General features: G+C 40.0%; 1 protein-coding gene and 1 long non-coding RNA gene across 4 annotated transcripts in view; one reads left to right on the top strand and one right to left on the bottom strand.

Moving 5' to 3' along the window:
• LOC117231593 overlaps window positions 1-24,386 on the top strand; it is a 109,566-nt gene that overhangs the window by 73,043 nt on the left and 12,137 nt on the right. For 2 of the 3 annotated variants that reach the window (XM_033490173.1, XM_033490171.1), the window contains 4 exons: window positions 15,723-15,933; window positions 16,542-16,595; window positions 21,828-21,991; window positions 22,866-23,022. In XM_033490173.1, the coding sequence (XP_033346064.1) occupies window positions 15,723-15,933; window positions 16,542-16,595; window positions 21,828-21,991; window positions 22,866-23,022 (586 nt within the window). Of the gene's footprint in view, window positions 1-15,722; window positions 15,934-16,541; window positions 16,596-21,827; window positions 21,992-22,865; window positions 23,028-24,386 lie in introns of those variants that run through there. The other variant, XM_033490172.1, reaches the window with a different exon arrangement.
• LOC117231594 overlaps window positions 1-24,386 on the bottom strand; it is an 83,684-nt gene that overhangs the window by 53,893 nt on the left and 5,405 nt on the right. The gene's annotated exons all lie outside the window — the stretch shown is intronic.

Here is a 24,386-nt window from a genome sequence, read left to right as displayed (position 1 = left end):
TTTTATTTCATAAGGTACGTGTAATTAAATTAAGTAACAAAGTTCTAATGAAATAACAAAAAGATAAAAGCAATGGAAAGTATTGGTATCGTATCAAATATCAAAAAGTACCTTAATATTCATATCTGGCAATATATTAGGTTGTTCGAAAAGTTTCTTTCGCTTTATAAGGAAATAATAGATTAGTTGAAAGAATTATGCACGAACATAATAATAGAAATATAACGAAATGAATCATACCTAATTCAATAAAATAATATAAAACAAAAATTGTTGTTCATCTGTTATCACCTTATGAAACGAAAGAAACTTTTGGGACAAACTGATATGTACACGTTAATTCTTCGCACAGAAAGGGTTAATAATTGAATCCGTATTCTAGCGCCTCAAAAAATCAATAGCACAATTTCACTATGAATTTGTCCAAGTGTCATCTCGTTCGAGTAGCCGCGAACAATAACGCGATGAAAAAATTTAACGGTAAAAGTTGTGTAATTCGAAGCAAGTGTCGCTGCGCCATATGAAAAGGAAATCGGTGGTTCATCGATCTTTCTCGCGGTTGGTATCAGGACGGCATACCACGGAGGTGCTTCTGGCTTTTGCCTTTGTTGGCTCTTCATCGGATCCTTTCTTCGGGCCGTGTCGGAAGCAGCTGGTTTTGAAATATCCAATGTAGTGGCGAGATCTCTCTTTTCAATACACGGTCCAACAGCAGTGCCGACGAGTTTACCACTTGCAGAGAGTAGAGGCCAAGCCCCAGGTATGCGGACTGGGTATTCGGTACAAAAGTAGTTTTTCCAAGGCCCGTTTGGCCGGCATCGAAGTTTCAAATGAGTTTCCTTTGAAATTTAACTCCCGCTCTCCCGTCAGTGTGAAAGTACATCGACCGACACTTTATCCCCGATCTACACGTGTCTGTAGGAAAAGTCAGGTCGAACGGGTCGAATGCAAAATTGAAACTTCACTCACGATTTGCGCTTGATGAGGAAAACCGGGGGGAAAACCTCGATAGATAGAAGGCAACCGTTTCCTCTCCGCGAAGTTGTTCCATATACTCGCTGAGTTTGGGAATTTTACGAGTTCCCATGTGAATTTGCGCACGTACGTATTCCAAAAGTCGCAACAAATCAAACTAGGTTTCCAGGGGAAACAACCAACTATTGGGATGTTTTCTGAAAAAGTTATTTCTGTGAACATTACACAGAAAAAACGTGACGAATTTATTTTTGTTGATTTTTCAACTGCAACGCTATTTGACAGCTGGAACTGAGGATTTCAATATATTTGGCGTTGACGAGTATTTATGAAATTCATCGACAGCATATTACACAACACTGAATTATTCTGAGTTGTGACATATACAAATTGTTTTTATCATAATGGAAAATTTGTTGTTTAAAAAAATGTTTCGGCTACTTGACAACTCTTCCATGTTTATTTGTATCCTGTTAAATTGCGATGCGAACTTGAAGTGTCATCAGTTATCGAGTAATACTTGAGAAACTTTGAGGAAATTCTTAGCTGTGATTGTTAAGTGCATAACGTCGAACGAAATAAGATCACGACAGCAAGGAATTAAAGAGACAGAAAACGGAGTTGAGAATGGAGGTGGAATAGCCAGAAACGAATACCCTGAGTCAACGGATTCTGCTTGCAGATGATCCTGGTATTCAGCCTGCGGAAAATTATTGGATAATCCTCTTTCACCATAATAATATGGTACAAACGATGAAACCCAGATATATTTCATAACTTCCACCAGTTTTCTTTATCCTTCTCTGATTTATGAACTTCCATCGTATTAACCAACCAGAAGTGCAATAATAATTGTAAGATTGAAGTAACTGGACACATTTCTTAATCATCACATTTGTTAAAGCGTAACGCACAATATATCCGCTATCGAGAAAGTTACGAACTTTTCGAACAACCTAATAATGAAACACAATATCATTTCCTTTTATTGACATTTTTTTCACAAAAATCAATCACGAGAGATCGATTTAACCGCGAAACATTCTCTCGCAGAATATTATATTCTCTGAATTAATTTAACCCTTGAAAGGAAACTTTAAACCCTTTCGTTCAGCAATCACCCTTTTGCCAGAGGAAAAAGTTTTTAATTGAAAATTCAGAAGTTGCAGATTAAAGTTGTGCTTTCGAACGCATCCAGAGAAACAGAGGATAGGTGAATGGGTGGAGGATAGATGACTGAACGTGTATAAAAGTTCGCAACACTGCTCCTCGAAAGCGAAACAAATAATAATAGACCAACGTAATCATCTTTCTGGATCGCGACCGGTTTTCGATGAAACTCGATACCACGTTCAGCGTCAAAGTAGCTTCACCAAGTGCTGAATTACACGTACCGAATAGGATAGTATACTAAGCCGAGTTCGAAGCCCTGCTTAAATTTGAAACGAAAGTGGAACGGAGTTTGTCCTAAGTCAGGTTTAGTGGACTTAGCCGAGGGAATTTCGTCAGTGATAATTAATGCTGGATCTTAGAAGAGATCCTCAACTACGAAGATGCAAGTGAATAGCAAATGACAAACATTTTGCAAACGGGCGTACGTTGCCTGGTCGATTTTTTCACCCTATCGATGATTCCTTTTCGAAACTACAATCACTTCTCTCTGATGAATTTTATTTTTCGTTGCTCGTTCCACTACTAAATTAACTACCCGCTGGTTTATGTGAAACGCGACAATTACGCGGGAAATTGGGATGCCTAATGAAAAAGATACGCCTGTGACAGAATCAATATTCCGAGTTTTATTTCATTTTACGTGCAGCAGCGAGCCATCGAAATTAGTAATCAACAAGTTACCAGTGATAAAACAGCGGCTGCTGTTTACAACGTTGTTAATGCACCTGTTTGGATACCGATGATTGATCGTAATTGATACTGACATTCGATATTACGTGATCATTTTTGATTGAATATAATGTCCGTGGGTTATGAAATGGAAGATATTCATTATTCATATTATTGCTGGATGACGTAATGCTGGACGTAGGTAGCACCGCGAAAAAGGCCGAAGACGTAAACGGAGAGAAATAAAGAAAGAGAGAAAGGAGTCGAAAGAAAAAGAAAGGATAACGAATCATAGAGCAAAGAGAAAGAAAGGAAAAAATTGGGCCTGTTATTTCGAAGCTAGAATATTCGGCTCTTTCAACGTCACAGGATGGAATCATCAGCTTTTCGGTATTGTGGAAAACGTCATCGATAGACCGGATGTCCACCTACCGGCCGGGACAGAAAAATTGTAGCCTATTTCCAGCGAAAACGTTGAAAGCGTATAAAATAAAAATTCATAGGCGGACCGGCGGATATTCCATCTCTCTGGTCGACACGCAATTTTCATCCTCTAGCGTGTCGATTGTGTTCCCATTGTGAAAAGCGTCTCTCGCCGCAGAACCGAACGTAAATATTACCCTCATTACTCAAAAAATACTGGCGAAACCTGGCTCGTATCAACGTTCGACCACTTCGTTTCGCTGATTAATGACAACGGAGATTCTTCCACAACTATATCGACCAGTTGCCGGTTCGAATTTCGTTTCGTTGTTAACGAAAAACCTGGATAACTGGCGCTCTTAACGTCGATCCTCTGTTTGCCCCAAATTTTTACGTAAAACAGGATGAAAAAAAAAATAGAGTAGAGAATCCAGAGAGATGACTCTTCGAATTTACGACAACTGCGTTGCATCCAGCCGTTGGCCAGAGTTGGTCGAAATTCGACATCCACGCATTCGTGAATTTGCTCAGCGGAGCAATCAGGCGACAACCTTTCATTCTTTTCCCCAGATCGTACAATTTGCAACGCGGGAAAATAAGCCCGGACACGTTACATCTCGCTCGAATGACGTTCTGCCGTGTAAACCGTTTTCATCGTTTCTTTCCCTATTTTTCATTTCACCAAGTTCACGTGGTTTTATATTTCTCTTTACCTCGAATGACTTTGAATCAATAATCGATACCTGTTTGATACACGACAGGAAGAAACAAAGAAATTATTCCTTCTGTGGAAAATGAAAATGAGAATTAGATTACTCAAGATAATTAGAGAATTGCTTTTCTTGTATCAGATTAACTGTTATAACCATTTCTTGTGACTATGAACTTTTTAATGATATAAATCTAGGATCATTTTGCTTCTATTCACTTGATCGAAGCGAACCAGTATAACAGAAGAATTTATGTGAAGAACGTGATAAGTTACATTGTCACATTACATATGTAATTTAGTGGTTAAAATTAAAATTAAATTTGCGAAGAGCTCACTCGATACTTGATCATCATTGAAAAAGAAAATATTATCTTCCGATATCTTAACTATTGAGTGAGGGGACAATTCTAAACATGTCAAAGTAGGTCGTCATTATAAATGACCGACAAAGTAAGCACGCGTAGAAATCGCTGCATAAGTTTCCTGGTTGCTTTCCAATCGATCGAGGACGGTTACGCGAGAATTCCTATTTGTCAGGGGTCATTATCCGGCGAAGAAGAAAGAGGAAATTATCGGTTAGCCGAAATAATGAGTCCCAAGAAGAAAATGTGGTTCTTTTTCCAGGTATTTTCGCGGTCTCGATAGAAAGGAGGGGAAATGAATAAGTAGCAGCTGACTAACATCATCTGTTTCTACTGAAATTGGTTTCAACTTACAAGTACCTTCGCGTGACAAGAGAATAAAAGCTTAACATGCACTTGTGTGTAATCTCAGCTTAAATCTATCATAATTGAATAGCAGACTATGAAGATTTTAAAATGCGATTAATTTTAGTAATTAAACGTCCTGAATGTTGATAATTAATTTAGAAATATCTCGACTTTATGAAAGCTCTTTATTTTTTCGAGCAAGATATTAAACGAGTTAAACTTCCTCGAAGCTATAAAGGTATATAAAATATACGCAAGTGTATGTAGGCAATATACTACGTAAAAGTGAGTTAAGAGTGTCCTCGTTGGTTATTTAAAACATCCTTATCAAGGAGATGATAATTTTGGGAAATATCGCACGAAACAACAGAAGGAGAACCCAGTGGCTACGATGGCTGACTAGGACGTTCCACTACTACTGCGTCTGGTCGTCGGTTTCGTCGTGGACCATAGTTACTGTGTCAGCATATTCGCGCGAAATACAACTGACGAAATAGTAATAACGTAGAACAGCAAGAGACGGTTGTAAAAGCTGCGAGATTCGGCTTTTGACAATCGTATTATTCGCATAAATGCACCGCATAACAATCTCGCGTGTTCCCATGGCAATGTCAAACAACAAAATATCGTTGTTATGAAAGAGCCATGCGTTACAAAAGCCGTGCGAAAGGGTGACTATTCCAAATTCTCGTATGCAATTGAATCCGAAACATTTTTCCACCTCCCTTCATTCTGATGCAATTTCATTTGTTCAAAGACAGATAGTTTGTAAAACAGTTAAACAGAATAGAATGAAACACGATGATAAAAATTGCAGGGATTTTTCAACGAAAAAAGAAGAGAGAATATTTTGTTTGCTATCCTCGTGGCGATTGTCAAGGGGTGGCGTAATGTTGACAAGACAGAAGGGAGCAGAAACTCGAAAAGTGACAAGGAAACGTTGAAAAAAGGAAATGGGAGGCGAAGTGGCTTGAAAGTGGGCTCATCAGTATGCAAAATGCAAGAGTCGCGAGGGTGCACGCATAGCCCCTTGTGCCCTCCATTTACCCGACAGGCAGCCATACTACTTCGCTGTTCAACCACCTAAACTCCTCGGAAACCATGGTTGCTACACAGCTAACCTGTTCTCCTGCCGAGCTCACACAGGTTCCTTTCATTTCACGCCTTTTCCATGCATTGATTGCGCGGTGAATACGTAATTGCATTTAGAATTGAATTTTCACGCTATTTTTTCTCCTCCAATATAACAAATTACTGTAGCTCGTGAAAATATTTACGCGCCTGTAGAAACCTTTTGCAAATATATAATCATATAATGTTTGTAACAAATATCTCGTAACTTTTATATACATTTTTAAACTGGTCTTAAATTTTACCAACGTAATCATGACAATCGTGTTTCATTAGAGAATCAATGAAATTTTAAAATATTTTATGTTTATAAAAATGTCCTATAGTATGTATCATATACATGCATCAAATACATTCATGAGCGACTATATAGAAGATATCATATATAATATAAGAAAACGTAATGGGTGATGTTCAACTTTTGCGTAAAACAAATACAAAGAAAATATACATTTCCAAGAACATTTCGCATAACACTTTCCTTCATGGTTCGTCGAAACATATGTCTGACAATTACAATCCACTTCTACTGCACGCACTTCGTTTTACTGCTACTTTCATGTTCCGAGCTTCGGGCAAATTACGGTTACGACACTTCTTTTTTCTATTTCCTTCCCTTTCGTTTCTTCATTGTAGCGTCTTTCCCTTTTCCTTCTATCATCGCGTATCGACGCGATCCCTCTGACGCGTTGGCAAGGCGTCTTTGATGTCCTAATGAAGTTAGTTCTCTAACTACGTCGACAGTTAGGTTGCCTTCTCTGTTTCCTTCCTTTCGTTGCGTTTACCGAATCTGCACTCTCTTTACGAGCAACGTGAGAAAGATGCGTTCTTTTCTTCATCGCGTTCACAGAGGTTTCTTCTTTCGCAACTGAATCGCACTGACGAGCGCGTGGCCCTTTTATTTATCAAGTACTGCACGATACACCTTTTATATTCTAGCCACGAGGCAAAAGGTGGAAAAAATGAATAAAGGAAAGGCGGCAAGACGAAGAAATAGATCTGCGTTGGTATAATTATGTAGCCTCGTTTGTTGCAGACGCATTAGCCTCTGTTTAGACTCGTGAATTATGAAATCGCGAGCGTGCCGGCCTCTTGAAAAATTAATACACGCCTTAAGGAGGAGTAGTGCGGCGAGATTGCGCCGCGCGGATGATAAATTCATGGCCTAGATGCGAGCGTTACTCCGCGGCTAGGATAATTCTCACGAAATGGAGCGCTTTCTGGAGAAGGAAACGGAATGTCAGCGATGACGATGACGATAATTCGAGCCGCTTTCAAACTTCAGCCGTGACTCGGATGAAAACGTAATTTATCGTAAATTCTTCTTTTTTCCTCGTAACGTCTTCTCCGCACGCTCTGAATAACTCCGAGCTTTCCAAACACGGAATTCCCCGTTTATTTTTCTGGAATTTCAAACGTGAATTTCACGAGACGATAATCCACTGGCAACTTACACAGCGAAATCCAATTGATTGCACACAACGAAAGGCGAGAATGTATCCTCGATTTGTCAGAATATTGACGTAGCTAGGAAAAGTAAATTTTCCTGCATATATAGGTTTGGAATTGTAAATGCTTCAAGTAAAAAAATATCGATTATATACTGATACATTTGAAGATTAAAGAACGTTTTAGTTTTACGATTAAGCTAGTAATTTTTGGGTTTTGAGACCTTTTAGTAAAATACTGACCATACGTATCCATTACTATTACTGGGAACAGTACATCATTTCTATTTTGAATTTTAAATCGCGTTTGCTAAATAATATGACTGGATTCGATGATTAGAACAATCCTATCATTAAATGTTATGGCTGGTTGCGTGTATGCAAATGGTCTGCCATTTCTATGTGTATTTTAATTACCTTCGATCACGTGGACGCGTGTTCGTATTTCTACCTTTGATTTTATGACCAACTCGAAGCAACTCGTCGATGTCTTATCTTTTTGAGATCAGAAAACGGAGAAATCTTTATCGAAGATCGAAACTCAGCTGTCAGTTTGATCTTTTTTGAGACCTATTGTAGATACAATATTTTGTTTTATTGTACTTAAATATATTGTTCTATTGTAATTAGACAGAAAATCTTCATGCACGAGTTGAAATCATCTTGGGCCCTTAGAAATTCGTCGAATGATTTTTATTGTATTTTTCAATCTACATAGATACGTGGTTTTGATTTTGTTTAATTAGAAGAAAAATCTTTGTCGAGGACTAAAAACATCATTATTTCCTCAGAAAGTTGTTGAATGATTTTTACAGGATTTTTAAACTTAGATAAGTAAGTTGGGTTTGCTTCAGTCAGAGAAATTAATATGTAGCGTTTCTTGATAATCTTTGAAATCTCCTCGAGCGATTTCGAGTTGAGCAGGATATCAGAAGCGCATGGTTAATCGAACGGCATTATCGTCTAGGCCAAAGCAACGTGTAACGCAAGAAAGGTAATCGATAAAAGCTCAGTGACCCGGGAACCTTGTTGGTCACCGATTAGTTTAGGTTAGTCGGAATCAGGTATATGCCGCGCCCACGTTTCTCATCAATGGCTTCGATGTGTTCGTTAAAAAATTGAAGCTAACCAGATAACAACAACCTTCTTCGTTCCATCGAATCGACGTTTTAATCAACTTCTCATACCACTCGATTCGCGTTAATCAAATCTTCCTTTTTTCCTTTTTAATCGATCGTTAATTTCCCAAGCGAAAAATTGCAACGATATATTCATAAAGACAAAATTTTCACGAGAAATTAATAAATGAAGGAGTTTGATTTATGCAAATCACGTAAAACTGAGAGAGCGAATTCTCTTTTCTCCGTGAACGGCCAAGTTATAATCGATACGACGAGTTAATTATTCGACCTTCGACGATTTCGAAAGCGTCGTGGTTGTCGAAAGCTGGAAAAAATCACGGACGAGCAGCGCTAGCCGGTTCGCGTAATCCGCTTTGACGGATAGACGGGCTGTGTATGTCGTTTTTCGCGTCGGCGATGCAATTTTTTTCACGGACGATATTCGACTTTTCTCGATAAACGAAATCGGATTAAAAAACGGACGGCAAGCATTTTCGTATTGGTCGACGCAAAAAATTATGCACTTCTTTCTCTGTGCTGCCACTATGTTTAAACACAGTGGCAGGCATTATTTTATTCGACTTATGATAAATTTTATTGATTTCATTTTATAGAAGATTATTTTTAAAAACAGAATTCACATCGATACACACACGAAAAAGAATGCCTCTTTCACTTTGTTAAAATTGGAAATTGTTATTCGTCCAGTGATCGAATGGCTTCCAGATAAACGATGTCGATAGTTGAATTATTTTTAAATGAAAATTTATGACGTAAATTATTTTCATATGGAAATTTTTAATCAAGTAGGACCACCTGAATCGATACATATTTCTTTGCAATTATATCACGATATTTGGTAATAAATGTTGCTTCCAGATAAACGCTATCGATAAATATAAATTATTCTGAATGAAAATTTTTCATATCAATCAGTGATATGTCTTTGTTCATTCGAATCAGTATATGTCTTTTTAATTGTATTTCAATTTTCCCCAAACTCAATGTTTTCCTCCATTACATATAATTCTTTGATAGAACAATTAACAAACTAAAACTTACACTTGGTAACTATTTTCATAGGAAGAAAGACGCGTTTCGCGAAATTATCTGGCTGGCTTTTATTCATCGAAAAGTTTCAGCGAAGCGTAAAACCAAAGCAGAATCGACTCGGTTCGATTCAAAAGTGTGGATAATGGCTGGCATAGTCCAAAAGGAAGTCGACGAGCGCAATTCTTATCGTTTCTTACGACCGACAAAAAGAGAATAAATAATTTAACCAAAGAACAGCGATTCGTTTGTACGATTCGATGGTTCATCGTGAAGCGCCAAAGCTCATCGAACGTTTTTGCTACTTCGGCTCTTTTCCTCAACTTTCAGTTTCGACTTTGGCAATTGGAGCCGAAAGGAAGTTACACTTTATTCATCGAGCCACTTCCTTGTCTGTTTCTAACAGGAAGATCGAGGTGTTCCGGTGTTGGGACGCGTGCGAAAGCATGAACGCCAATGAATTGCATTTAACGACACCTCGTTACTTTTTCAATCTCCCCTCGTAAACGAATACAGAACCTTAACACAGAGGTAAATTAAAGGAAGAAAGTAAATCGAAATAGTTCGCGCACGAACAACGTTTGTTCTAGAATTGCCGGGATCGAGTCTTCACGCAGATTAAACCCGGAGATTATTACTTCAGAGTCAACAATCTCTGAAGTCACAGGGACCCGGTTAACTACATTCACACTGTACTAACTATAAACCTAACTTTCTTGAAAACGTAGTCTTCCAACAAATTCTATTCACAGTACGATCACCTCCTCGGATTTTCTACCACCTGTTACAATACAGGCTACGCCATACAAGCAAAATCTATCGAGCTTTCCGGATCCGCGATTTCATTCATCTCCAGCGGACACGAATTTTCGAAAACCACTTTCAAAGTCCGCAGCTTGATCAATTCAAGCTCCTGTGAACTATCTTACTATGCTTCTTCAACTTTGTATTAATCTCTGAATCTTCTGAATCTTGAATCTTCCGGATAAAGAAAATGTGACGAGAGCTGTAAATCACAGAGTAATAAATTTCAATCGAACTCTGGTCGCTGAGTTTGTTAATCAAGCGAAGGAAAATCGAAACCTGATCGTTGCAAAACATAGATGCACAGTTTCTTCTCTCTTAGTTTCACCCCGACAGTTACACTTCTTTAAATTCATTGACACGCTCCATCAAAAATATAATCGATAGGATATCTAAGTAATCATCTGTGGAATATCACTATCGACCGATCAGAATTGAACTAAACTTTGACAAGATCTCGAACATTTAAACAGATTCTTATCAGATTTCAGATTCGAAGATTTCAGACACGATCTCAGGCCCAAAGACTCATTTTGACACAGTTGTCGGAGCACAAGATCGTATTATATAAACGTATAAATAAAAACACTAAAAACTTAAACATCGCTCATTCGATGAAACTTTGCCGACGTAGTTTCGAGCAAATGGAACTCTATTTCGTAATCATACCGCGGCGGAATTCTTATCCCGGAGGAAGGTTCATTTTGACGCAAAGAGAACGGACGTTACACAGTTGAAGCGACGCTTGAAATTGTTGCAAGCAGTGCTGAAAATTTCCAGGTCGATCTCGCGGCGACGCGGAAACGTGGTCTAATTTAAGAAACATTCGAGCAGAGGGAATCGTGTCGGTGGCACGGTCGATCTGCCGAGCCAAACGTAGGGTCGCTCGGTGCTGCCTGAATGGTGGCCATAAGGTAGCTCTTTCCTCGAGGAGAAGCGCCAGGAACGAGCAGAGAGGCTCGTAAGGTTGCGATGAAACGGCTTGGTAGGAGTTGCATTTTTATCCGGCCCTGGTCTGTGTCGACGTAGCAGATGAAAGCGGTTATGCCGGCTCCGTATATTGCCTCGTCCTTTTGTCTCCCCGCCAGCCGCGCGAGCAAACACCAACCCCCTTCGCCAGCCACGGTTTTTCCATCTTTTGCTCTCTTCGTGCCGCGACCTCAAAGCCAGTTCTATTTCTGGTGCCATCCGACTCGTATACTCGAGTAAACTGGCATACGACCAAATGCCGTGATACACCGAGCCCCTGCCACGCCGTACATTCTTCTCACCCCCTAACGTTATGACCCACCGCTCACATTCCGCCTTCCCACCCCACATCGTGGACCATTACGCTCTGCCGTGTGCTGCTTACGTTATTATTGTATAAATCAGCCGCACGCGGCGCTGAATTTTCTTCTCGTTATGTACAAAGCCGATTTCCAGCAGACCTGCGCGGCCTGCATCGATTTACCTTCGACGTCTGCCTGAACAATTTTGAGCATGGATTTCTGAAATGGTTGTTTTCTTGGGTTTGTCGTTGTGGAGAGAAGATTGAAATTAAATAGCAGACACGAAGATACTACAGGCTCGCGAAAGTATACATGAAACATTTTGAAGTTACGCTAACTTTGTTACTATTAGGTCGTCCGAAAAGTTTCTTTCGTTTTATAAGGAAATAATGGATGCACAACATTTTCCGTTTTATATTATTTCGTCGAATTACGTATGATCCATTTTGTTCCATCAAACTAAAGATCACAACGTTCGACAGATTAGGTTTCATGTTTGTATAAAGATGCGTTGTTGTAAAAGGCGTGTCTGTAAAAGAAAGACACTTTCCGGACAACCTAATACTACTTAATCGACTATCATCATCGTATTGATGAATACCGAAAACAATTTGGAAAATGTATACAGAAATTACATGATATTAATTGGAAACGTTCAGATTGTTCTTCAATTTCACCAATATAATCATTCGTGCTTTACTTTCACAGCGATTTCACAGCGATGAACCATTGAAAACAGGTCTTACAGCGTCGAAAACCGTGTGTCCATCGGACTTTGCATCCCTCGAGACTTCAAGCGTTCCTAACAACATTGTAGTATCTGACTTGGAAATAAACTTCGATGAATATACATGTTACCGATTCACCAGATTGCATCTGTATCTTATCACCACGTTATTGTTTGAAAAAAGATTCCCATAGTAGGATACCGTGGAAGAAGGTGCATAAAAAGCATATCGGAAGCGTTACGGTTTTCCCAGCGTCGATTTAATTACCGATTAATCCCAGCTTCTTTTGTTCTTCTCGCTGAATAATATCTACGCTCGTCCGGCGAGCATGGTTGCTGCTCGTATCGCCACGGTTGTTTTAATAACGGCGATAAATCTACGGCTGGCTGAATGTATCCGAGGCAGGGACTAGTACCTCTTTTTGTCATCGGTGGATTATTGCGTCCCACCGTCTCGCGACGAAACGTCGCGGACCGGGTTCGATTCCGTTGCCTGGATATTACGACATTATTAAAAATCGCCAGGCCGCGCGCAGAACGATCGCAATTTAGATTCTTCGTCTTCCATGCCATTTCGACCGTTCTTTTCCTCCTTGTCCCCTTCTCACATTCTTCTCTTTCCCTTGTCCCAAAACAAATCATTCAGACCGATCGTTTATCCTCTCACATTCTCGCGAAACGACCAATGGGAAACTGGCAACTGGATGCAGATCGGAAATGACTGCAGCCCGATAACCGGATATCTAATATCCCACCGTTTGCCCCGTCCAACGTTGAGAAATACGAGCGATCGGATAAGCAGTGTTCACTGACCATACTCGGTCGTTACCACGAGCCACTGTCGTTCCGTCTTCGACGTCGTTTCATTTTCTTCTTTTCGTCCTTTAAGGCTCGGGCTACTTGTCTTCAAGATCGTGAAAAATATTAATTGCAACGAATATGTTCGATCGTTGCCACGTTATCGAATCGTTATCGCTTCACCCTTCTTCTCTTGGCCCTATGAAGCTTTATACCTTTTTATCATCAAGATCGTGAAAGATATTATTTGTAACGAACGTACTTAATCGTTATTACGAACTATCGTCGAGTTATCGGATAAGCTCAGCATTTTCTGATCATACCCGATCGTTACCACGATGTTTTTAAGTTCAGTTGCTTGAAAATTGTGAAAAACATTAAGTATAACGAGCATACTTCTTAGTCGTAATTATAATATTAAGTCTATTCAACGAAGTATTATCGAATGTTTAGGCAATATTCGCTGATCATATTCAATCTTCAAAGACTTTAAGCTCAAGATCGTGTCTACAAGGTCGTGAGAAATATTAATTGTAAGCAGCGTATTCGACAGCTGCCATGAACGTTGACATTTCACCCTCTCCCTTTGGCCCTTTAAACTTCGTGCCGTCAAAATCGCGCGAAATATTAATCGCACCGAGAGGAAAGGCTGGCGCAGCTTTCTGAAGCATCCTCGGTACTAGAGGTGTGCTACTTGTCGTCAAGGGTCGCAGAAACTTTTGCTCATAACAAGACGAACGAAAATGCGAAAGGGAATGGATAATCAGAAGGAATTATATAGAGACTACTTTGCATCCTTCCATCGTGATTTTCGCGTCTTTTCGGTACATCAACTAGCCCGAGCACCGTGCATCATTGAGGCGTTGTTATTTGTCGAATTAAGTCGTTTTTCAGCGAACTACGAATATTCAACATCTACCCAATGAGCTTCTCATGAAGCTGAAAACGCCATCGCGTTCGAAGCGTCGAATTGGAAGAAACGTGGACGGTGATCTTGACGAAGATATATTTGCCAAGCGCAAGTACCTTTGGACCGCTTTAGACCGAACAAGTCGAATTAAGGATCGAATTCTTCACGTGAACGTAGCCGGTGTTCAGGAAGAAAACTCATAAGAATTGATGAACCGAGTTACGGGGAAACTCGTAAGAAATAGTCCGCGAGTTGAGAAACTCGTGAATTTAACTGAGTAATCAGTAAACTCCCATTTGCTCGGCCCCTCCCTTCGCCCCTAAGCAGAACTGTGGAGTGAAAGTGGGAAAGTAGGATGGGGAGGATTAATTATTTAGCCCGAAGCAATAAGATATGTCAAAGGTGGCTCTAACTATGGAACGTGGAGCTGCTGGACCGGTTCATTGCTGCGTTTTATTAATGGTGCTTGCCAGTGACATAAGAAAATAGCGATTTTATTTTCCACGGCAAGAAAGAGTAATTGCACCGTATATTAACTCGGACTGGCGTTTAAATTACTCGGCGTTATTGTTGCAAACGATAAAAATAGTTGAACCAGTCTCTCCGGTTTACGCCGTTGGATAATAAAATTATACCAGCATAAATAATATGACGCCTCGTCTCGACCCGGCGTTTCGTCTTGATAAATAAAATTTCGCTCGAGAACAAGGAAACACGAGGCGAAGGAAATACGTACTTTCCACTCGGTTCCCTTTCGTTCTCTTCTCTCTTCTCTTCGTTCTTTTCTCTCCAAACGATAGAGATTTTCACGCGTCGCTCCATTAAATTCCACCTATACGTATCTCCCTTCCACCCTTTTCCTCTTGTTTTTCTCTTCGCGGCCGAACTTTCTTTTTAACAGTCTCTATCCTTTATCTCGGCCATAAGGTAACGACGTCGTAACATGTTACTATGTTATGTATTACGTTGCTCGTAACACGGGTGTAAAGTAGCGAGGCGGAAAGGAAATAAGTCGTAACAGAGCGCTGATTTACGGGGCGCAAGTGTGCATTCCTATGGCTCCAGTTTTAAGGGAGGAAACCGCATTTGTAGTCGTACATATCAGACGAATCTATGTCGGCTAGATTAATACTCTTCATTTGCTGTGCGAGCTTTTATTCATTCGCTTCAATAAATATACTTGCATTTGTCGATCGATCTGTTTGTTTCTCGTTTCGACAAATTGCGATTTTAACACTGGAACTGTCGACGACTAAAGTGTGAAAATCAAAGAGATAAAAATGAGCTGTTTTTGAAACAAACAAGTCTTCATCCACAAACTTTACAGAAGATCGTTCAAGCCTCCAGAAAATACATTGTTGCAAATCTATATCTTAAGTAAATAAACCTTTATCCATATATCTTACCAAAAATTATTGCAATTTATAAAATTATTCGGAAACATACTAAAATACTCATATCGACGATCAAGGCATAAAATTTACCGTAGAAATCAGAACGTAGGTTTTCTGAAAAAGGCAAGTAAGTCTTTATCCAAAGACACTCCGTAAAATTACTGGGAAAAATTTTAAGCGATTATCGACCAAGCGTGTCAAGATCCTGGAAAAAATTGACGACAGTAAATTTTAGTGGATACTCTTAGGTTAATTTCCAATGGCTGAAATTAACTCAAAGTTGATCTTCTTAAACTAGAAAAGTAATTTTAAGAAGCATTTGCATGGCCTGATGGCAGGTTCGTGTTTAACACGACGGTAATTCCATTACGATGTATTTTCAACGTCCTGCGCGATCTTGTTTCAGGTGTCCTGGATGAGAAGCAAGGACCTCCACATTCTCACGTCGGGAAACACTCTGTTCAGCTCGGATACGAGATTCGGGCCTCAGCATACACCGGGTAGCGACGCGTGGACGCTCAGGCTGGACAACGCCAGGAAGACAGACACTGGCAAGTACGAATGCCAGGTGAACACCGAGCCCAAAATGATGTATGCTGTTCAGCTGTCCGTGCGAGGTAATTGCAGTTACTCTCCTAGTTCGCCTCTTTATTTAAATCCGCCCACTAAATTGAATTGTCCTTAAGCCGGTCTTCGTTTAATAGGTTTGCCGACTCCTAACCCGGTTGAATATTTTTCACAGTATTCGCCCAGCGATTTTTAATTATATGGTAATACTTGGAAATATCTGAATGTAATATTTCCATGAAAGGGAATGATCGATCTGGTCGTTTTGCAGAATTATTTGTGACACTCGATCATTGAATCAGGACCACTCACGAATTTCAATATTTTTCAATCTTCTGGTAAAAAAGATATAGTCAGAGACGCGAATGAAGATCCTTTTTTTATAGCAACGTTTATTAATTTCTGAAAGATGTTTTATCTATGATTCGTACTATCATATACTTTGAGCCCTAGAAGTTCGCCAAATATTTTTAAGTTTCTTAATTTTTATGTTCAAATGGGGTGGTACAGCGCACAGGTGATTTGACGAGATTCTAAATATTTTCAACGCCATTTAAGTCTTATCGTGAATTATCTCTGTTGTTCTTAATCCTAAATCTTCTAAATTGCCTGACAAACGGTACTTCGATGACTAACTGTTTCCACTGTTCCTTTTCAGATCCTGACAAACCGGAGGGTTACGACGAGCCACACTCTCAGCAGACGCGAATAAGTAAGTGAGCATCGTGAAAACGAAGGTTTATTTCCGTCCAATAGTACACCGCCGCGAACGAGTTCCATTAGTTCCGTTTCCAACAGTATCCTCGCCATTGTGTCGGAGATTTTAATAGACACGGAGATAAATTTAAAGATCGCCGCCGTCTAATTTCACCAGCGACGCGTTTGTCAAACTAAATTTAAGTCTATCGGTTGCACGGAACAACGTCGCGGACAGGAAGCTGGATAACTATGACAACGCGATATTTTCATACACGTGGGGCAAGATTAAACAATATTTTCAATCAAAACCCAACGATAAATCGTCGTCCGCAAGTCTGACATTTTATTGCATACTGCACACTGACACTATGCAGATATGCAAACGTCAACGATGCAATCAAAACTTCATTGGAAGCTTTTTCATGTCAGATATTCGTACAAAATTAATCTCTACATTTTTTTAGTTCTTTTATTTCGTTCTTTATCCAAATTTGTGTATCGCGCAGAGTTTCTATATTCTGCATCCATTTTGTGGTAACTCGATAACTGTAACATTATCCTGCAACTGCTATCCCAGGACGAAAGATTTTTTCGTATACGAATTCGTAAATTAAATCGCCAAGACGCCCTGATCGATCCACTTTTCAGTGGATTTAAAAATACAATATTCACGCTTCGTGTGATCTTCATTCCGTGAGAACTTTCCAAAGAGGATTTTCCCAACTCTTTACAAGTACAATTATCCTTCGTTGTGTTTGTTTCAACGGAACGCGTTCGACTTTTGATTCACGCGTTACATTTAAATCGCATTTTGCCCGACGCAATTCCCAAGTCGCGAAAATGAATTTTTCCACGTGCAAATTATACGCGACTCTCAAAAGCAATACGGTGTATCGCGGCATGTTTGTACGTATTTACAAACTTTTGAACGAGCAAATTAGTAGATATTTCAGTCGGCCCTCGTAACATTGAGCGAAACTTTGCCGCTACAATTCGCACATTTCGCTCTCGCGAAATATATTATACAACGCACCAAATCCAATTCCCGCATTTCTAATTGTAATACTCAACTATATAAATTTAAATTTTCGTAATCGTTAAATGCATATAGGACAGATTTTTTCAGTAAATTTTGTCACCATGTTCCATGAGTATAACATGAAATTTGGGTTATATATAGTTCGAAGCTTCATTAAAAAGTTATAATAAAAGTAGGAAATACGAAGAAAATAATATCAAGTTGATCAATTTCGCGTTATTAGACTTTTATAATAATACGTGGATTACTTCGAAGAAACATTTGTGTCGAACTCACACGAAAAATTGATGCATTTATTGAAACGAAAAAAAAAAAAAAGAAGGGAACTTCATAGAATAATAAATTCAACATTTTACTGCCTATTTTCGAAATGGTGAGCGTTTTGAAATAGTACATTTATATCTATATTTATACCTATTGATTATATTAATTGTAAAATGATACTCGTTACTTTTTTTCGTACTTTCCAAATAATTTTTTAATAAAGCATCGCACGATTTATATTTCCTCTCATCTATATCTATGAAATAATGTAATAAAATTTACTGTAAAAAAATTGGATCTCTGTGTAGTATAGTTATATGGTAATAGTTTGATAAATTTTCCAAACGTCGGTCTATTTCCTGCCCTTAACTATGCGACGGTATTAATGGAGTTTGATGTATTTTACTGATGCGAAGAGGGATGTCGTGCCATCTTTATACACTGTTGGCCCGTTAAAAAATCATCCGATAGACGCTTCTTATTCCTTCAACAAGATCCAGTCGACATCAATCACTTAAAGATAAGTGCGCTTCTTCGCTGGCTTTGACGGCCGGGATCTGTCGTCGATTCTTCTTGCAGCGTCTTTCTAGACGCTTCATAATTCTTTCCAAGTTCCATCATTTCATGCCCGAGACGCGAGATTTCTCGATCTTTTTCTTTATTGCTTCCAACTCTCGACTGAAATTCATCCCCGTCGCATCGACTTCGAATCGATGCGATGGTTAAAATTTAAGAGCAGCGGAAAAACAAGCATCCCTTTCTCAACTGATTGTGAGATATCTCCGTGAAAATCGATTAAAGTGCTTTTAAACAAGATTGCACGCCAAGTATTACAGCGACGAGAGAGATAACTGCGAATCAACGGATATACGTTGATGATTGGTAAATTGAAACTTTTAAAGATAGCAGAACTTACTGCGTATCTAGATAGAAGAAGCGTAATTGAAGTGTATTTGAACTAAAAACTAATAGAATTTTATAGTTTGTAGAAAATTGTGAAATTTACTTTATAATATACTTCAGCGATATAACGCTACCAGAATTTTTCAATATTTTGATTAAGTCTGCGGGAATAATCGGCAATTGATTTAACCGAACGATATTCTTCGAGTCGTTGATGGAATTAAGCTACAGATGTTGAAAGATTGAAAATATTTCCGAAAGAGTACAATAAAATGGTAGAAATGCATTCAGAAGATATCGTGTCTCCACTTTATATCGAAATAAGTAGACCGACAATTTTCTAGAAACTATGAATTCTACTCAAGATAATAATCCTCGAATTCAAAATGGAACGCCTGTTATGTCCAGGATTTATTAAAATTGCGCGATAAAACTACGGAACTTTTTCGCGAAATAAAACGAAGTAAAAATCAGAGGCGGATATAAACGTCATCTGAAATTCTCAAAAAACGGAAGACGTTAGCTGGAAAGCAAAGAGAGATTATTTTCTAAAGAACGCCAAGTTGTCTATTTATGTCCATGAAGGATGGCAACCAAGGACGTCGAATAATAATTAAACATCAAGATAGGAGGACAATTATCATCGAAGTTAACAGCGAATGAGAATTGAAGAAAGCAGGAGCGGCGATGGAAAAACAGGCTGCCGCGGCCGTGTAATAACGGAATATTTCGCCGAGGAGAAATGCAGTTCCTCGAGGATTAATTCAAGTCTAATAGGATTATCCTTAATCCCAGTAGTCGTGGAAAACCTCCTCCGGTTCTCGCCAGTCTTTTTCCTCGTCACCTGCCGTGACCGTAACCGTGCTTGCACGGCTACTGGAGAATAGGAACGTGGCGTTAAACGAGTCTTAGTCATCGGCTCTTTGCCATCTCCTTCGTGCTGAATAATGTATGGTATGCTTGTCCCGACATTATCATACATACACCATGGAAAAGGCATCCCTTGCGAAACACGCGCTACCGCTCCCATTGTTTTTCCCTTTCGTCTCGTAATGAATTATTAGGCCGCGTCGTTGCCCTTACGTGAGACGGTTCTCTTGTTTCTTCGCACTTCAAAGTCCAATTTCCGGACTGAGGATCCGGCTACCCGAAGCGAACGAGGAACAGAGCCCTTCTCTTCTCCATCTTATCCATCCATCCACGCTCTTCTTCTTCGTTGTCTTCTTATTTTTCCACTGGCAGAGTAGAAATAGGTCGCGTTTTAATATAGCGAGCCTTAAGTCTCGAATTGTAATTGTGATCTCTTTGCCACCGACTTGGTGCATTCAAAGGGATTTTCAGGTTACCCCGTGGTGATTCTTTTGCCTCTCAGACTGTCCTTGAGCGTGTTCTTTCTCAAGGGTCCAAGAAATCTTTGCAGTCTATAAATTCAACTGGATTTTTTCTTCTGCTGGTTGACGGAGTTTTCAAATCGATCTTTTCACGAGGTTGGTGTGATTCGATTTAATGCGGGAATTGGGGCGAATGGAACACGGCGTCGCACGGGCTAGAGAAGAACACGCTGTTTCACGGTGGCACGCATATTAAACGACCACTTGTGCCGACCCTCTAAATTAAAATGTACAAACTTGACAGTACATACGTCCTGCAGGAAAGGAAAACCGTGTTACGCTGCCGGTCTTTCTCGCCGCTGGAACGCTATGCTTTGTAAAGCTGCGCGCCGTCTTGTATGCACGGCTCAAGGGGCAAAGCTAACGTTCTCATTAAGTAAAATTATCGCGCAACACTCGTCGGTTACCCTCAATGGCGCGTATTAAAGCGGTCCATTAACGGGAAAATCTTTTAATATGTACACTATGCTTCATTCGATGGGATAATAAATATTAAAGTAGGATTATACCAATTAATATAATAATAAATAAATCGATTTAATCCGATGCTGTTAATAAATAATGTTGCCCATAGATCGATAAGCGACAATTAATCGAAGATTAATTAAAGTCTAATGAGCCTGGCTTCGATAAATAAAAGCGAGAAATTATTAGCAGCAGTAGTTCTTAGTTTTCTATTTTTCATTTGGTGACATCGTTCCGTAAATCTTGACTTCGTCGTGCTGCACGGTTTTTAATGAATCTACTTTTTCAGCCGGAAAGGCATAAAACACGTTCCGTTCTTTTTGCCGCAGGTTCCTCCCTCGGTGTAATTACTTTCTTCTCGGATCTCCAGCCCATAAGCTGTTTAACATTGTTTTAAACGCATGGCGCGCGGCTATCTTTATTCAAACGAACGTGCATACCTAGCACGGCATTTTTAAATACACGGCACATTAATCGGAATATACGAAACTGGTCAAGTCTCCGTAATAAAACCCTGAAAAGAATGAACGACCCGAAAAATTATTCCATTCACTAGAAAATTGTATATATTTATGAATGAGCCATTTAGATGCCAACGTGATGATCAATTCCTCAATTTTATTACTACAATATACGATCAGAAATTGAACGATCGTTCTTAACGAGGTTGGTCACATTAGTTTCTATTACAACTACATTATAGCTATAATAAGCTATATATATAGCTATATAGCTATAATAAGTAAATTTGTTAACGTGATAAATAAATGCACTGTCGTTCGTAGGTACTTGCACGCCTGGCATAATTTGATAAAAAGCTTCACATTTTTCACATTTTTGTTCTTCTACTATAAATTCATAACTGAGATCAAACGTAATTCTTCATCTATGACGTATAACATCTATATACATTTTTAGAATGTGACTAAATACACACACGAATTAATTATATGGGGAATTATTTTTTCAATACAAACTATTGTCTTCATCAATATTCGTTAACTATATATTGCCTAGAATTATATTATATTAGAGAATTTAATTTTATATAATTACAGCAATCGAGACAAGAAATGTGTAAATACCGTGTGCTCTAAGTCCACACAACTATATCTAGGACATACTAAATTTTTACTGGAAGATGTTGCCTGTCGTATGATATTTGTCCATACATGGTTTACAGGTTACGAGAGCACGGCACCAGTGGCTGCCATAATGGGTCCACGGGAGCAGAGGGTGCCATCGGGGTCGACGATCACCTTGAGATGCGTCATATTGTCCCCGTATCAGACGCGGCCCATCAGGGGTGTGCAATGGCTCCGGGATAACAAACTCCTAACATTCCAGGTAATACAGCCTCGTGTCTTCTCGTGAGACAGACTCTAATGAAATTTTTTACACCGGATCCTCTTTCGACATCGACCCCTTGCACACCCTCTCTCACGAGAATCTCTCGTCTCGAACGAAAGAAATACGATCGTAAATCATCTGGGTGACGGCGGACGCGACTTGAACGGCTACGAACTTCAAGCCCTTCCCCGGCTTACGAGATTTTTGTTTACACGCGTCGAATTTTCTTCTCCAGAGAAATTGAATCGGGAAGAATCGGAGGGAGATTAAAAACACGATTGGAAAAACATACTGAATTTTTACAGCGAATCACAGCAACTGAAACGCAGTTTTTTTTACAATGACATTCGAGAGTGTTTGTTGTTTGTGGAATCGCGTCGGATCGAAGTAATTACAACGAACGTTTAAATCGGTTCATAGCGGAATGAAAAATGCGATCGAGACCGCGATAGGCGAACTGCTGAAAATTTATCCGTGGAAGCTATGCGCAATTCATCTCGGCAGATTTATTACGAAATTACAAACTGTGAACGTTTGGCGAGAGGGGCGAGAGGGCGAGAGAACGAGGGGCTGACCGGAGATTTATTTAATTTTCCGCACTCGCGATATATTTCGATCGTAATATTCGCACGGTCAACAACCGGCGAACACCGTTCGTGGGATAATGTGTGCTTTCGAGATAAATCGCTATTAATCGTAAATATGTAGGTGGTAATTCGCAAATTCATTGGTGTAATCAAGTAACCGTTGTTCCATCAAATGCCACGATAAAATAAAAAAAGAGAAACGGAAAGGAAAGAAAGATACGTCGCCAGCGATTTTCCTAGCGCGTCGTGCACCGAATTTCACGTTGCATTTCCTGTGTTTGCAGGCTGCGCGAGGGGGAATAAACGTGGAGACTGAAAGAGGCGCGGCTCGAACAGTCTCGGAATTGACTCTGGCGGCGGTCACGCCGCACGACGTCGGAAAATATTCGTGCAGACCAACAGAGGGACGAACCGACACTGTAATGCTGATCGTCGAACCAGGTTAGCATTGAGTTTCCTCTTAAAAGCCTCGAATTTTATACTACACACCGAACGATACTTTTCCACGTATTTCTCTTTTCCTTTTGCTCCCTGAAATCCTTCGTCTCTGTATTCCAATCATTTAACATCTTTTATTTTGAATACCACGCCGACTAAAACACAGTTTAATGACTCAACTCGTATCGCTTTGCGGCTGGCGGAAAAATACGATCAAAGTATCGTACAAACGTCTCCGCGTAATGGTGGACGTTCAGTGCAAATTACCGCCATAAAAGCAAACTCTAAATTGTCGTTCTACCGCGATCAAACCGCGGAACAAGAGCCTTCCTCCATGAAGCTCATCGGCCGGAGCGTTACGAGCAGCGGACGCGGCTATTTGTATTCGATTCGCCGTAACGTCTTCGTACACGCCACGTGTGCGCGACTATAGAGAAAGTATACCATGCAAAGTAAAAGGAACAGAACAAGGAAATCGTATCAATGGAAGTGAGAAAGAAGAGGTGGAAAGGGTTGAAGGACAAGGCTAGGTATCCTCATGATCTAAAGTCGTGCCTTAGGATTACTCGAAACACTTTAAAGTTTTAAGGAGGCGGCGGTATTTCACGGGGCGACTATTTGTCTAGCTCAGCCTCCCTTGGTTCGCCACGGACGTCGTTTCGGCTCCGCAAAGAAAGAGGGAAAATCCCAGGGTAAAACGTGCATGTACCCGCGTCGCGTTGGTGAGAAATAGAGAAAGAAAGGGTGGCACGAGCGGTCGAGATCTTACTGGAAAGAGGAAAAGGAAAAGAGAAGAGGGGATAGGAAGGAGAGGATATAGGTGGAGAGGTTTGGTGAAAAGGAGAACTGGAAGAGAGCAGAGGAGTGGCGTAAGCACACTTGCATACGGAATTCACAGGCAGTAGTCTCTATTATCGTGAATTTTCCTTCGGAAGTTATTGCGAGAAAACGGCGGGCCGCGCTACGTCGCATTTTTCCCGAACAACCGACGCCCACCGCCGACTCACCCTCGTCGTACGCGTACATATACATACGTATATAGCAGCAGACCAACTATTCCTTTTCTTCTGTCCCGTAAACGGGGCGACGAGACGCGCCGTAAATCACAACTTCGCCGACTCGTTTCGTAGTTTCACAGATTGCGAATTTACGCGGTTTATAGGCAACGTTCCAGCAGACGTTCCCCTCCATCTTCCTCGTCGCGGATTGTACCGGTTTCACGAAGCTGCGAGACAGTGTCCTCGGTGTTAGGGTTTTGTTTGTGCTTCGTTCGTAACTCGAATTGCTTCACAAGTTTTACGCTTTTGTGCGAAATATACCGGGGCGAAACAATTATCGATAATTTGAAGGCATGCAAAATTTCTCAC

This window comes from Bombus vosnesenskii, unplaced genomic scaffold (assembly GCF_011952255.1).
Source record: "Bombus vosnesenskii isolate JDL3184/JDL3185 unplaced genomic scaffold, Bvos_JDL3184-5_v1.1 scf7180000013273, whole genome shotgun sequence".
NCBI classification, from domain to species: Eukaryota; Metazoa; Arthropoda; class Insecta; order Hymenoptera; family Apidae; genus Bombus; species Bombus vosnesenskii.
This window is presented reverse-complemented; position numbering and strand designations above follow the sequence as displayed.